Source organism: Lissotriton vulgaris, unplaced genomic scaffold (assembly GCF_964263255.1).
Source record: "Lissotriton vulgaris unplaced genomic scaffold, aLisVul1.2 SCAFFOLD_1245, whole genome shotgun sequence".
Classification (NCBI taxonomy): domain Eukaryota; kingdom Metazoa; phylum Chordata; class Amphibia; order Caudata; family Salamandridae; genus Lissotriton; species Lissotriton vulgaris.
In genome coordinates this window covers 477,046-493,860 of record NW_028254202.1, presented here as the reverse complement: position 1 = coordinate 493,860, position 16,815 = coordinate 477,046, and the positions used below count along the sequence as shown (strand labels likewise).

General features: G+C 42.9%; 1 protein-coding gene across 1 annotated transcript in view; it reads right to left on the bottom strand.

Annotated features, from left to right (window-relative positions):
* LOC147659644 (phosphatidylinositol 4-phosphate 3-kinase C2 domain-containing subunit alpha-like) overlaps window positions 1-16,815 on the bottom strand; it is a gene marked incomplete at its 3' end in the record, with an annotated part of 452,383 nt that overhangs the window by 207,318 nt on the left and 228,250 nt on the right. The window contains exon 8 of the mRNA XM_086951581.1: window positions 4,081-4,144. Within this exon, the coding sequence (XP_086807707.1) occupies window positions 4,081-4,144 (64 nt within the window). The remainder of the gene's footprint in view (window positions 1-4,080; window positions 4,145-16,815) is intronic.

Below are 16,815 nucleotides of genomic sequence, written 5' to 3'. Positions count from 1 at the left end.
ATGAAGGGTTGCCCTGAGTGTACAGTTAAGTTGGAAAAGATCTTGTTATACAAGATGATATCTTGTTTTACCTAATGGATACCTGGTGGTCAGTATCAGATATGGTGTCAATTTTTTAAGAATTCAGGAAATATGCCGGGTACTAAATAAACTGGAGCAAGTTGATACTGCATAAAATTAATGACTGGGAAACAACATACTTGGCAGAATCAAGGAAATATCAGGAAGTAGTCCTGCAAAACTTTTAAATGGCTGTACAATGCTGGCAAATACTTAACTTCATCCTATCAGGAAGGGCTGCCATTTTCAGTATGATTACAATGCTGAAGATGTTGTAAGGAATGCAAAATGCACCCTCCCTTGTGATTCTGCATAGCTCCTTTCTACAATTAGACAAAACACTGTGCACATTACTATGGGATGGAGACACACCTAGGGATCCAGAACTTATACAGTTCAACATATAATGGGGGTAATCCCACTCCCAGATACACAGGCTTACTATTCAAGCTTCTCAACTCCAGGTCATTAGTGATTGTTAGGTCGCACATGGGTAGGGCCCAAAAACAAAGGTAGAGAGACATCCACTGGGGCAGACCACCTACCTCCACTATATACAAACAGGAAAACAAGACAAGCAGGGAAGAGCTTTTGGGGCCTACAAAGGCAACTCCAGACTACTAGGAGTTTGGGCTGGCAGGGAAAGGTAACAACAGATACCTGTGAAAGGGGGAGACGTTGAAAGAGGTAAACAAGCTGACAGGTTTCAAACAATGGGAGTTAATGCATAAGTTACTTACCTTTGGTAATGATATATCTGTAAGAAACATTAGTTAGTTAAAGATAGGAATATCCAAGGTAGGGACTTTGTAGATATGGGAGGAATGAAAACATTCTGTAATTTGCAAGAAGAATATAAATTGTCGAACACTCAGGTCTACAAACATACACAGTTTAAACAAGCCCTTAAAGCAGAATCAGTGGAATGGCATGAGCTTCCTGATAGTACCCCCTTGGAAAGCAGAATATTCATGGGGAAGATTGATAATAGAGTGGTTTCACGTATGTATTAGACTCCTTAACAACAAAAGAGATAACTGGCATAAACTAAGTGAAACCCTGTAAGAAAGAGTTGGGTCCTTTGGAAGATATTGATTGCGAAGGAGCACTTATGCATCTGAGGGAGATGACCATTAAGTCAAGACTGAGACTGATACAGTCCAAAATTGCACAGGGCACATTATAAAAAAAAAAAATCCTACAAAATGGAAAGAGACCAAATTCCCACATATCAAAAATGGAAGTAGGCACGTTCCTGCACAATCTCTGTGGATTATCTAACATAAAAGACAACTGGTGGGACGTGATCAGTAGAACTGGCTCCTATACCAGGATATGCTGTGCACCCGTCACTTTGTTTAATTGAGAATTCCAAACCATATAGACATGACTAGAGCTCAAATGATATTCTGTATGAAGGGATTGCTAATTGCAAAGAGAGACATTGCAAGGGACTTGGGTAGCCAATCAAACCCAACTAGACAGAAGTGGTTAGCAGGCATGGACATCTGTATGGAGGTGGAGAGGGTGGTCTACGTGGGTATGGTGTATCCGAAGAAATATGACACGGTCTGGGGTTAATGGAGATTGTTCTACGGTATTAATGACTAAGTTGAACGATTCATGAGGTAATCGCACTAATGAGAGGCTAAGTACTGTATGAAGGGAAATGCATTGGCGGTTTGAGAGGAGACAAAGCAAATTCAGAATCTATGCTATTGTGTATCAACCTGGTGTGTTGCTGTATGAATATATGGTTTATGTTTGGAAACTGAATAAATATATTGCAAAGAAGAAAAGGTAAAAGAAAAAATCAATGCGAAGGTAATTTTCCTTACACTTATAATTTCCCCTCTTGCCAACATGTTGAAAATGATATTGTACCGTTCCAACAATGCTGCGAATAAGGCAACAAAATAGGTCAGTCCAAGCTTCAAGCAAGGAGGAGAATGCAAAATTACGGGCCAAAAGCTGCGGCTATAGGAGGAAATATATCCAGCAGGAATTGCATATTAACGCAAGCAGGCAGCTCTGGTTGATGCCCAAAATATAATGGTATGACTGTATGCCTCTAAAAGATCATGCCGGCTGCCTATGGTGTGGTAGAATGAGAAGGTTGTTTCTAAGATGGATACAATATTTAGCTTTTATGGAAAACCATGTATTAATCATTGGAGAATAGAGCTTGAAACACACCAATCCTTTTGGATGTAAAAGCAACTAGGAAGGCCATTTAAAAGAGGATGTCACAAGAAAGTATATACTTGTGTTGTGCATTAAACAAGTGATGAACAAATCAATTAAATCGATTCGTACCTTATTCACTAAAAAGCCAATAAAAACAGGTAACACATTGAATACAACAAAACTCATCAACTAAGACATAAAATAAACAAGAACTGATGACACAGTAGAGCAAGCAGATGTACAAAAAGGAGCATTTAAGACATGCAAAGTTTTTATTTGAATCTGTGGATGTGGCATACTTGCCACTGTAGTAAGCCCGGTGATTTCAGCAAAATGATTTGGAAATGAATGTTAGCTTGACTTTAGAAGCTTGTTCACCCTTTAAATGCACTGAAAGCATTTTGTGGTTCAAGTTAGAGATAATCAGTTATTTAGAGTCGCTTCTCAAGTTTTACATTTCCAAAGAGCCGCTGATCAGTAGAAAATGAGAATATTGCTATGGCATCAAAGCAAATCAGGACCCCATTAAAGGATGAAGCCTGAGCCATGCGTAACAGTGCAGACAGCCTTGGTTATTCATCGAGCTAGCTGTGGTGTCGATCATGACTGTTGTTTTGTATTTGATGTCAGTTGTTTGGCTACAACAGTCCAAACAATGAATTTGTCAGCAGTTGTAGATGGAAAAACTACAAAACTTTCATTATTGTCCCAATTTTGACAGTTAGGAAATTACATTACAGTGAAACAGTGCATTTGTGTTGGGAAAGAGACATTCTGGCAGTTCTTTTTGTTTAGAGTAAACTAAAAGATTGTTACAGTTGTTCAAATCACCTGGGACAAATGATTACTTAGCAGGGAGGCTTCGCAGCCCTATACACTACAAAGGTCATCATTTGGGATGTGATAACTTGCATCCAAATTCTTTGAAACACATGTCTCTAAAAGTGCACTTGACCATGTAGAAATTGTTCTTTGACAATACTTTGTTCCACAACCAAAATAGATTTGGAAGTAGTAAGTAGATAAAAGAGTCCTAAAGCAGCAGGTTTACAGAGTGAGATCAAATCTACCATTGCTTTAAGAATTCCTGTCATATCCACTGCCTTAACATTACAGTATAAAACTATTTGGTTGGATGTTGTTGGTCCAGATTCATTATCAGAACCGTGGATTTAATAGGAATAGTCACTACTAGTGCAAACAAATGCTCTAACAGGTTGGGATTTCTGTAACCTTTTTCTTGAAGTCTTTTTCTAGCATTTCAAGAAACGACTTAGTGCATATTTTAGTGTGATGCTTTGAGAGTTGAGGGCCGCAAAAAGGAGAAGTAGTCTTCTTACCATTATTGAAAGGCGAAGAGAAAGAAGGTACCACACTCATCACAAATCCCACTTACCTAAATGGGAGGGAGGGCACCCTGTCTCAAAGTAGATGGTGTCAAGCAAACTGAACCTGCCTTTGATATAGCCTAAAGCTGCAACTCAGCTGATTTCCTCTCCGGAAAGGACAGGAATTCATGAGATGGGGAACCCATGAAAACACAAACAATGACCCTAAAAGGTTTACACCAGGACAAGTCTATTCATGAGCCACATCTCACAATGTAAATAACAGGCATTGACAAGCACTTAGGAACCATACAGGCTAGAAAAGACAAATAAAAGCAACAGGGCAGCCAGAACAAAAATAAATATACCCAGTCATTTTCATCAGCTCATTGTTCTTTTAATTTAACAGTAGCTTCTAAATGCAACATACTAATTGCTGCCAGTGGGTACTCTTCATCATAGCTATGTGTAAAAACAGTTTACCAGACAGGCAGGAAAGGCTTACCTCATTTTTAAGGCACATTTCAACTTGGTTATGGTATCCATCTAAAAGTTCTTCAATGCTTTGCCTGTGAATAAAAATAGATTTCAAAATAGTCAGCTTACAATCGCTTTAAAAAAAAAAAACAGTAAAACGTATCGGTATGTCTTAGCTGTCAAAGACTCCACTGGTGCCAGTAAGAATTCCTAAACACTTTTTTGCAAAGTATATTTAGCAACCATTTGACATCTTCAGTGTCATATCTCCTAACTAGAATGCTTTGTGAGGAGAGTTCAAGAATATAAGGAACAGCCTATATGTTGCATTTGGAAAAGTATCACACATGTATGCACAGACTGCCCCAACACAGCACAGCCAATTTCACATGTCATTAACTTTTTTCCAGAATACTCTTGAGCCAAGATTCACAGGCTTTTTGTGAATGGACGGTCTAAACAACCAGGCCGAGAATGGAACAAACCTCACCATTAATAGGGTTCTGGGTAATCTGCACTACTGCAAGACAGTCCTGGAATACTTAGGAAGAGACCTGCTTGCAAACACTTAGTACTTCATTCTGAGTAAAAATATTTTTGGAACTTTTTTCCAACTACATCCAGCTCAAGAATACTGCTTCCGCATCTTATCCTTTGGCACAATTGGCCATGAGAGAACATGCAGCAGAACACTTAGCTTTCGGAAAACAGCAGCTTGCAATTGAAGCAGAAGTACACTCCCCAACACATTGCTGTGAAACGTCCTCACCAACAGCCAAAATTGGTTTCTAAAATGCCTTACAAGTCTGATTTATTGGTCCTTAATGCCCATTTAGGAGCAAAAAGTACATGCAAAGAGATGGACTGATTGACAAATAATCCCAAACTATCTTTGGGATAGGTATTAAATTGAGCAAAGATGAAACACAAATTTATATAATGACAATGTTTCAAATACGAATTAATGAGTGGCATTTGTAAGTGCAAGCTACAACCCGGTACCTTCCTGTACAGCCTGAAAAGGACAAATCTACTTTAATGGATCACATATAAGCCATAATTAGCTTGTTAGGAACATGCAAACACACAGATAATTTAGATATGGGACTTTGCCCCTTAATAGTTGGAGATCAAGTTGGAGTAACACTAGCTTAACTTCACTATGCCCTGCGTGCACTTCTGCACCCGAGTCCAACTTACATTTTCTTATCCATTGCCATGCATACGATGACCATAGGAGACGATGGATTGTACCAGTTTGTAGGCTACTGTCTTGTAGTAGGCCAGCCGAGGCATTTAGAATATTTTCATCTGACACTACGAGGTGGTTGGCTTTTGCTTTTTCCAGATATTTGTTATTTGCTTGGTGGAGGAGATCCAAGATAATCAAATCTGCTCTGGGGAGTTGATTATGATCTCGATACTGTTTATATAAGTCTGTATTGACGCTGATGTATTGTAACTTTTTTCAATCTGACTATACCCACATTAGTACACACTGACAGATTCATTTTGACTGTTATCTGATTAGTTCATAATTAAGTTTGCTGCTAAAAGGTCTTGGGATCAAATGTTTAACTAGTATTTTTAAACCGTTGTTTTATGAGAAGTTTTTATTATTTTAAACTGTATTCCTTTTTGCAATGATCAAGCGATTGACCGAATAAATAAATATTCTACACAGATAAGCAAAAATAAGAAATCTTTTTGGCCTAAAGTGGAAATGTTCCACTAGAGCAGATATTGCTTTATTCTATCCTTGTGCTTTGCTACTGCAGTACCTAAAATGCTTACACATTGTGTGGATAAAGAAAAAATCTGGAAGATTTTGGCCTGGTTCTCTCCATCAGCCCCTGACAGAACAGAACGTTTTTGAAAAGCAATGAATTTGTAACAGGTCCCAAATGCAATTATGTTTTCTAGAACGGAGCGGTTTCACTCCTACTCATGAAATAAACTTTACAAGTTCACTAAACACATCTGCTTGTTGCTTCTGCAGCTTGAAAGGTAAACAAGACAACAAACATTTCAAGAGCTAATTTTAACAAATGTTCTGCTTCCCAACACAGGAACTTACCCTCCTTAGTTGTACGCTAGAATTTTTGCATGTACTCGCTCTAATAGCCACTGAGGACATAAACCTGAAGTTGTGCTTGTCTCGTGTTTCTGTTGCAGTGTAACATGTTCACCAGATAGCAGTCAAAGCAAACATGAGTTACACTTGGACTGTAAGACAGCTCTGTTATGGACGGTACTTGCATTTTTCCTTTGAATGTGCATAGTAAACAAGTAATCCTGAGAAAGTGAATTATTAATAGGAGTGGATGTTAGTAAACCAAAAGTAATAAGGTTACTACCTTCTAAGATCTGGTTAAAGTTTCAGTAATTTACAAACGAGCTCAACCCCTGGTACCTCTACCACAAAGCAGACACGCTTAACTCAAGAAAATGTGTAAAGCATTTAAAGTATCAGACCATTTCAAAAGTCAAAAACACAACAATAAAAATCCCACTTCAATGCTTAAAAATATAGACTAAGCTTATGAACAAAAGTACATCAAAAAGAAAAAAAATCCCAAAAGTCCCTGTAAATAGCTGCAAATGTTGGGATGGTCGCCTACAATGGACAGCAGACCACAATCTCTAAATTTTTTGTTTGTTTGAAAACTTTACTTCAGTCAAACACCATAAAAGTCGCAAATCGAAATGAATGCATGAATTTGGAGTCAATACAGTAGTTCAACAAGTTGATTAAAATACAATGTAAAATGACTAAAAGTGACATAGCAAATACCGTGAAAGTCAATAAAACCTTTGATTAAAATGTTAGTTAAAATAATAGATTAAACATTATCACAACGTTAAAATGACAAGAGCATTTTACACATAAGCTTAAATATGGGGTTTTACATAGGGCCTAGAGCAATCAACTCCAAGACTGCTAGATTACACCTTAGCTCAGAGGTCTTCAAACCTTTGTAGGTTGAGCCCCGCAGCTGAATTTTTTTTAGATGTTGGGCCCCCCCATTACCTGATGAAAATTTCTGGAACCTGGTACACTACTGAATCTACGCATATCACAGGCCATATCCGGCAAATAATGAAATAATGTTAAACACTATAAGAGTGTTTAGTAAACTGCAGGTTTGTGAGTGGGTGTCGTGAAATGACAAAGGCTTATTGCAGAGCTCAAAACACAATTTTCCAAGATAAAATGTGTGCAAATTGTTTTTACTAGGACGCTTTGTTTTACACCGGACAGATTAATAACAGCACCACCAAAATAAATGTGACGGTGTGCTGTTTTTTAGCCACATAGACTGTCAATCTGTGGATGGATTTTTGCTACTGCCATCCTCAGGTTGTGCTCCACATCCAGTCTTAAACAACACTTAGTCTTTAGTACCACCAAGTGATGAGAACCCAATCTCTCACAAATAGGACGAACTGAAAGGCAGGAGAGTTTTGGTAGCAGTTTCCCTTAAAACATTGACTGTAAGGGAGACAGTGTTATTAGATTTTTCAAGCACCCCCTAGCTCAGAGTTGGTACACAAGAAACAATTCTTCTCTAGAAACCATTTTTCAAACGTTTTAGGGAGCATTATAATGGGATAATTGCCCACCAACCAGTTATGGATCCGAAGACAAAGGTGAAAGTTCACAGAGAGGGCGCTGAACGAACACCTAATTGAGAATTCCTTAGTGGTACGAGAAGTTGCTTGCCTGAAGCAGTGGGGGTTTAGGACAAGTCGCGTTTATGTTTAAAAAAAAATAGAACTGATAATAATTGAATGATGTTGCCTATTTTACTTCAGAGCAATGATGTCTGACGGACATTGTGGTGGCAGGGACATATTAAGGATTTTGGGTGCCCTGGGCCAATACTATTTTGGGGTCCCTGTTCGGACGAGCTTAGAGATTAAATGAATCACTTTCAGCTCTGCCATACCATCTTTAGCCAGGCTACTAACAGTGCACAGGCACTATGGTCAAAATTCTAAAAGTGTTTACATCTAATATTCAGAGGTAGTGATGAGTGTTTTAACTGTTGTAATAAAGCAGCGGCCCACACATTTTGCAGCGAATAATATCTGTGATATCCTCCAATTTCTCATATGCGAGGATTCCTTTTGATCTAAAATAAACTTTTTTATGGTTGTTGCATAAAACAAAAACATTTCTCTGCAAATAGTAATAGACTCTCCCATTAATCACATTAAAAAGAAATTAAACAAAACTGTATTTACAAGAATCAGTTTAGGAATTATTCCAGGCCATCAGGGCAAAAACAGAGCTGCCTCTATCAAGTGGCCCCGTGAAAGGCCGGATTGCAGTGCATGTAAATGTGTCCTTTTGTAATTTAGGAAGAAAGCCTTGATGGGGCACAATATGGCAATACTTGTGTACAGGGGCGTAACTAGACCCAAACTTCGGGTGGGGGCGAACACTCCCAGCCAGGGATGGCCCTAGCACTGGTCGTACACAGTGGAACGGTTTGTTTTGGCGCCCCCTCCCCCATTTCCTTCTCCTTCATGAATTTCCTCACTATCACTCACCAACAATGCACCTCATCTCTCTATAGCACCTTTCTGGCAAACATTTTTTTTTATTGCCCTACTCATTGTTTACTCACATTCAGTTCTTTGATCTGCATGGTGCACGTTCTTTGTAGCAGGCACATTAACCCACTGCATTGTTTGGGTGGCAGGAGTACCATGCGAGTGCAGGGTGAGCCATAAAACAGGGTGAGAGTAGGGTAAGAAGAGTAACTGTAGGATGAGTGAGGTGACCATATAAATTTGGTTGCAGATGTAAGTGCAGAGAGGGACGAATTAATGTATTGTTAGTGATGGTCTTATTTAAGTGAGATTGCAGATTGAGCAGTAAGGAGGACAGGTGAGTGAAGTGTCACTTGAGTGCAGGGTGAGTAGTGTGCTTGGGTGACTGCAGGATGAGGTACAGGGTGAACAGCGCAAGTGCAATGTGAGTGCAGAGTGATCACTGTGGGTGCAGTGTGATCGAGTGAATTGTGTGAGTGACAGGTGATCAGTGAGTGCATTTTGATTGCTATGAGTGCAGGGTGAGCGTGAAAGTGAAGGGCGAGAATGAAGAGTAAGTTGTCTGAATGCAGGGTATATTCCTGGACACTTGCAGTAACTCAGCATGCTATTGACGACAGCGTAGGGTTTCAGATACGTTTTTTTTAATAAATCTTTTTATTAACAAATCCAAAATTAAAGCATCAGGTGACAACCAACGTCATTACCATAGTCGTATTTACATTCCAATACACCATAATATACATTTAGAATTTTTCTTATGATCATTGAGATTCCAGCACCACAGTATCCTCATTTACAGTTGGAGGAGTACATATATCCCCTCTGTAACTATTCCAAGCGCCCCAAATTTTCCCCCATTTCCCGGGTCGACCCCTGGCCACGTACACCGACCTCTCCCTAAACATGCACCAGTCTAAATCTTCCATCCATTTCCCCATCTGAGGCCTTTGACTGGCGTCCCATAACTGCGCGATGTTCCGCTTAGCAATCGTACCTGCCAGAGTCACCCATTGCTTCCCATGTGCAGTAAGATCAGTAGTTTCCCAAACATTCAGGACACAACGTCGGGTCTCCAACAACACTTCCACTCCCAGCATATCTCGAAAATTTTCATGGATCTTGACCCAGTATTGCTGTATTTCGGTACAATGCCATAAAACATGCATGAATGTTCCGGTCTCTCCACATCCTCTCCGACACTTCCCATCCTCCGCCAATCCCATCCGCACGAGTCGAGGTCCTGTGATGTAGGACCGGTGTAGTATTTTCAATTGCACCCACCCAAGTCTCATTTGGCTAGCCACTGTTTTTGGGGAAGATACTGCCTCCCTCCAGTCTTCATCATCTAGGACTAGGCCATCAGCGCCCCATTGCTCTCTAATCGTTACCAGTGGATCCTCCGTATGATTAATCAGTTTTTTATAGATCAGAGAAATGGTTTTAGTTGGAAGATGACTGTCTAATACCCGATCCTCTAATGGGGAAGCCTCGGGGGGCGTGGTGCCTCGAGGGATATTTGCCAATAGGGCATGCCTCATATGGACATACCGGTATCGCTCGCTCTCTTACAGCTGGCAGCTTTCCTGCAGGGTGTCAAATGTAAGAATTCCGTCTTTCCCCTACACATCTTTGACTCGTGAGATCCCAATGAGATCCCATCCGTCAAAGCCCTTCGTCTTCCACAGGCTACCCAGTCCCACCGAACTCCATAGCAGAGTAGCCAATGTAATCCTCCCATCCCACTTAAAACACCGATTAGTCGCATGCCACACCTGAACCGCGTGTGCTGCCGGCCCAACAAGGGGGAACCGGGCCTTTCTGGCATTGAGGGCTCTCATATAGTCTCGGCCTGGCATCTGGCCTCGATCCATCGCATACCCAGGGTCTATGGGCAATCCATAGATCGCATGATTAATAGCTGCCAATTGAGAGGCCCAGTAGTATTTCCGGAGGTCAGGCAAGCCAATCCCTCCGTCATAACAGGGTAAAGCAAGCTTGGGAAGTGCAATACACGGTCTGCTCTCCCAAAGGAGCTGCTGTTGGAGGGACTCTATTTCCTTGAATTAAGAGGGGGGCACCGGGTCCATTGTATTTTGAAGCGCGTATAAGAAACGGGGAAGAGCCATCATTTTAAACAGTACAGTGCGACCCAACAGGTAGAGCCACATTCCGCCGGAATCTAGCCAACGGGGGCCCTGGATTATTATCATACCGTAGCTTCGGGTCCATGATCACATATATTCCCAAATACCGGAAGTCCACCGGTTCTATCTGCAATGGGCAGGAGCTTGGGATGGCCGGGGGGGTCACCGGCGATAACAAAAAGCACTGACATCGCCCAGTTGATGGCAAAGCCCGAATATCTCCCAAATATGGCCAGGACATCTAGAAAATTGATCAAGAATTCCCGGGGGTTGGTAAGATAGAGCAGAATGTCATCTGCGTAGAGCGAGTGTCATCTGCGTAGAGCGAGATTTTATCTTCCTAGTCGGGCGTCCACCGCAGCCTTCTAATCGTCCTGTCCCAACGGACCCATGCCGCCAGTGGCTCAAGTGCCAACACAAATAATGGGGAGAGAGTACATCCCTGCCGTGTGCCCCTTCCCAGCGTGAAATCAGCAGATTTGTGGTTATTCACCACTACCATGGCAAGGGAATCCGTATACAAAAGACGGATCCAACCGATATATTCCCTTCCGATACCCATCTTTCTCAAGACTGCAAACAAATAAGGCCACTCAACTCTATCAAAGGCCATGGTAGTATCCAGTGATAACAGGACCGCCGGGTCGTGTATGTGTGGCGCGCCCGCCAGAATCCCATGGAGCCTTCGTATATTGAGAGCTGTGTTACAGCGGGGCATGAATCCAGATTGATCCGGATGGATCAGGGTCATAATGACCTTGGCCAGCCTGGTCGCCAGCAATTTTGCTAGCACCTTCGGCTCTGCATTTAAGAGTGAGATTGGCCGATAGGAAGAACACACGGTCTTAGGCTTACCGTCCTTATGAATAACGATTACATTGGTTACACGCTGATCATATGGGAGCCCACCCTTTTCTTTGCTCTCAATGAACATGTTGCGAAGAAATGGTGCTAGCATGTTCGCATTCAATTTATACAACTCTATGGGGATTCCGTTCGGGCCAGTGGCCTTCCCGGAATGCGCCCCTCTAATAGTCTGTGCAACTTCATTGTTAGTAAAGGGGGAGTCTAGATATTTCCTGTCCTCCTCGGAGAGCGCCGGCATCTGGATATCCTGGATCATATCCGCATTGTCAGTCTCCGTGTATGTATCTGCAGCCGTATACACTCCGATGTAGTAGGTCGAGAACTCCTCAACTATCTGCTGTGGATCTGTTATTCTACCTAGGCTCGCTGTCTGCAACTCTGGTACCAACCGTGATGCCCACTCCCCCCTCTCGAGCCACGCAATCAATTTCCCGGCTTTGTCTCTGTGCTCATAAATCCTACTCTGGGTGTCAGCATGTTGCACTCTAGCCCTATCTCTCGCCAGGCTCCTATACTCATCACGGAGGAGTCTTAGACGTTGCACCCCTTCTGGAGTGTCATCCCTCAACTCCTCTCTCTCCAAGGCCGTCAACTCTGCCTCCACTCTGTCTACCTCCGCCCGACACTTTTTCTTCTTTCCTGAGATTAAAGATATTACTTCCCCTCGGACAACGGTTTTGTATGCCTCCCACAGGGAACACTTTGACTCCACCGTTCCCACATTATTCTGGAAATACCGTTCTGTGATCTGCATAATCTCCTTCTTGGTGGCAGGGTCTCTTAAGTACCATGCATTTATGGGGGAAATCCTACCCACATCTCTCTGTCCCACCTCTACGCTGAGCCAGATTGGCGAGTGATCAGAGATCCCTCTACCCAGATGTCGCACCTCTTGGATCCCTGCCACTTGTGACGTCGGCACCAAGACATAATCTATCCTTGAGAGGGAGAGGTGTGCGGCAGAGGTGTGTGTGTGTGTAATGTGTTTCACCAGGGTTCCTCAATCTCCACCCGTCTGCTAGCCCAGTAGTTTTTACGAAATCCGATACCCACCATCGAGACGGTGGCAGACCTTGGGCCAGGAGTCTATCCAAATCACCATTCATCACAGCATTAAAGTCTCCCCCCACAATCAGCATCCCCACAGGCAAAGTTAAGTCTGCAGGGCCGGTGGAACATATACAGACAAAAAAATAATAGTCCTCCCCTCCCACAACCCCGAAATGCCAATGTATCTGCCGCGTTGATCCGCCCACGTGGCCTGAATGGTCAGTGGGAAGGAATCTTTCACTAAAATCCCCATGCCCCTGGACCCCGAGGTAAATCTAGCATGCGTCTCTAGCTTGTTACCCCCCCCCCCCCCACCCCCTATGCAGCGCCAAACGGCAATTACCAACCAGATGCGTCTCCTGTAGCAACACTACATCCCGGGAGTGTCTCCTAATCAGCTGGTTAACCATTTCCCGTTTTATCTGGTCTCCTAGCCCAGTTACATTCCAACGGAGCACGGTAATCCCCAGCCCCGGTCTACCAGAAGACATTGAAATGGTACATCTTAGCTAAGTCACCTGATGCATGAAAAAAACAACTAAAACAAAATTCTAAAAGTGTTGCACATATTGAAATCTCAATTCCAAATTAACCTCGAATTCTCAAATCACCCGGAATTCTACAACTAACAAAGTAGAAAATAGAGGACGGCCCCTGGATGACCCCGCCTTCCCCCCTTCAATCCCCCTACACGGCCCCTGCATGAAACAATCCCCCGAGGTATCTTTACCAACTTAGCGGTGTCGAGGAGTTATTGCTCACCCGCCCCACCTCCCGTGTATAGCCTACCACAATTCAAGCCCGCTCAGACACAGCGTTCAACTCACATGGGACTGGGGCGCGGTGACAGGATATTCCACAGGATGTCGCAGAAGGAGAGGGAGATCGGCAGAGCTGACTCCCTAAGCGGCCATCTTGGTCGCTAGCTAGGCTCCTCCGTTGGGTTTCAGATATGTTAAACTATTGCTATTATGGCATTACCAGGTATAAGGGTGGAGGAAATAAATGTGCTGATCTTACAACAAACTTCCAGTTTTATGATTAGGGTTGCCAGCTCATTATTTTGATGTCCCCGGCAGTACAAAAATAAAAAATAAACAGTCACCAAAAGCTGTATTGTCAGCACTGGTGTGTGCATACCCTGAACAGCAAATATAAATAGAAGCACTGTTAATTGTGTTCTAGGGCTGCCTGAATGATCCATGACTGATAAGACGGAACAAAGAAAAAACAATTACAAATGTATACATACTTCTTTATAAGCATATTTAGTGTCAAGACAATGAATTTGCAGGCTTTTAAAACACATGGCTGGCTAGCATTTTCTTTTGGCAACTTGAAGCCCTGTGTAAATTTAAAAGAAACTTTGTCTCCTTTTGCAAGAGCTAACCCTCCCAGGACGGGGTTAAACTTGTAGAGTTGAAATGCTTCAGCTGTAGTGGGAGGCAGGAGGTCTTCTCTGCTAAAACTGAAAGCAGGGAACAGACAGTCATTTCAGCTGCAATGGGAGGCTAGGACTCGGCTATGAAATCGACAGGACTGTCTGTTTCCTTGCTTTGTTTTTAGCAGGAGACTCCCTGCTTCCCACTGCAGCTGAAGCATTTCAGCTCTGAGAATTAACCCCCTCTTGGGACAGTTAACTCAGCTCTTTACATCACAAAATCAGGGGCACTTCGAGGCTTATGTATTTCCCATCCCTCCCCCTCCAACCCTCTGTTACCGGAGCTATACAATAAACAAGCATTTGCAATGCAACGGTCTCGCCTTTAGGAAACTTTAAAGTATTTAGCCATGCAGCACATTATCCTGGGTGTTATATTAACTCTTCTCATTTAGTCTTACACAACTGCTATAACCGGATGAAAAGAGCATTTGTTCTCAGTGGGGCGCGAAGGAAAGGGGTTAAGGTAACTGTTAGTCCCAAACAATAAAGTTTTACAAAAATCTACATACGTTGACAAAGTGAAAATTGGTTAACAGCGATGTTTGAAGCGCAGTATAGTGCAAAATGAAAATGCGGTAGCAGAATATGTAAAGCTGCTAAAGGCACAACCCACGGAGGATGGAGAACATGGGCTAGCAGCAACAAAATTACATTAGTTTAAAAAAAGTAGCAAAAGTATTAAGTATAATTAGACAAGCATTTGCAATGCAATAGGTCTCGCATTTGCAAACTTTTGAGCTATTGGCATTGTAAACGACAATGCCATTAATTTATGTGTTTTGAAAACCTTCAAGCAACGACTAGGAGTACAAAGGGCACATAAATAAAAGTAAACGTCATTTAAAATAACAATAGGTTAAAGTTTCAAGAGTGTGAGACCTATTGCATTGCAAATGCTTGTTTGGTTAGGCTATCCACGCCTGTGGATAGTGAGCATATATTTCTTTACCACAGGGCAGTGGGCCTTTATACCACCTTACCTCAAAGACTGTAATCCTTCTATCTATCCGTCAGCCAAGAAGACTGATAATTACATTTTGAGCTTTGCTTAAGAAGTGTTACAGGTCCCCTCCGGGCTCAATCGGAAGCTCTCAGGCCTGACTGCAGTGCCGAGGGGGCCTCCTGGAGTTTGGCCCCCCCGCACCGCGGGGCTGTGGGGGCTTGTGTTACGCCCCTGGGGCCCGAGTTTAAGGGGGCTAGATATTAACGAAAGACTACATTAAGACATGCATTGCTGTATACTGATGATCACAAATGTTTCAGGCTTTTGACACTTAAAATTACATTACCCATCACTTTCACCATACACAGAGGAGGCATCTTCACACCCACAGCATGACAGTAACCCCATCTTCTCTAACCTGAGGATGGTGACGAAAGCTTTGAGGTAGGGGTGATTCAAAGTGGCCAATCCAAATCAAAGAGGGCCACCCTGCAGACTCCTTAATGTATTCAAAGAGAATGTTTAGTAGAGAAGGGAGACCTTGTCATATCTTAACAGTCTGTAATGTCAAAACGGAGGAAGGTGGAAACAAGACGGCTGGTGGCTGAGCGGTGTGTGAAGCGCCATGCCTAGGCAGAACCCTAGCTAAGCTCTACAAGTCATTGTCTAATGGATTTGTGGACTGTCCCCTCAACCCAGAATGTTTGGTAGAGCTATTAAAACATCTAACTGTACGATGTTCTTACACTGTGGAATACTACAAACTGATCTACTGTTAACGCAATCCCTGACCCTCCTTGCTAGTCTTCCAAATCTCCCCTCAATGGAGTCCAAAGGTTGTGGATGAGCTACTAAGGCTGTTAAAGATCCCGCTGACAAGAAAATTGTGAGCTTGCAGGAGATGCAGGCAGGATCCTCCAAGGGTCGAAAGTCCTGACCTCCTTGGCTTCCCCTCCTCTGGAGGCAACCTGACACGGACGCCGGCTGGTATTCACCTCCTGTGTCCTCCACCCCTGCTGGTGCCTTGCATAACCCATCTCACACGGACATGCCTTCCGTGGATACAAAAGGATTGGGGCCCTCTGTTGATGGCTTTGCATCACGACAGAATCACAAATATAACAGCCAGCAAGAAACTGCAGCAGGGGTGAGAATGGAAGATTTTTTGCCACTGCCAACACGGTCTTAGCTATCACAGCCTCACAGGATTCTGAGGTAACAGAAACGATTGCTCATGATTCAAGTTACATTCATTGAGAAAATGGTGAGCACTCTGATAATAGGCAGGTTCTGCACAACATAGTAAAGGTGTATGCTGGGTTAGAATCTGAAATAACCAAAAGGGATGTATTTCTGATGTGAATACCCTGGTTGTGCCTTTACTGATGACCTTAAGTCTGATGGGATTCATTAAAAAGACCTCGCAGGAAAGGGGTAATTAGCTGCCGGAGTCTCCATCTCCTTTCCACTGTAGTGTGGCAAAAGTCAGGTCGTACAAAGAAGTGGTGCCCCTCAGCTGGCCTTCTTGCGTCAGCTCTGGCTTTCTCGAATATAGACTGGCGCAAATGAAAAATTCCTAAAAATATAAGAATGGCTCTGGGTTTCTCGTCTTGCCCTGCTTTCTTTTTCAACCTCAGAGGAAATCGGTGCACCATCTGCACCTCCGATTCCCAGTTTCAGTGAATCAGTTCAGGGAAGGCGCCCTTAAGTAGTGTCAGGACAAAGTCACGGATGTCATCCCCTTCTGCCTTC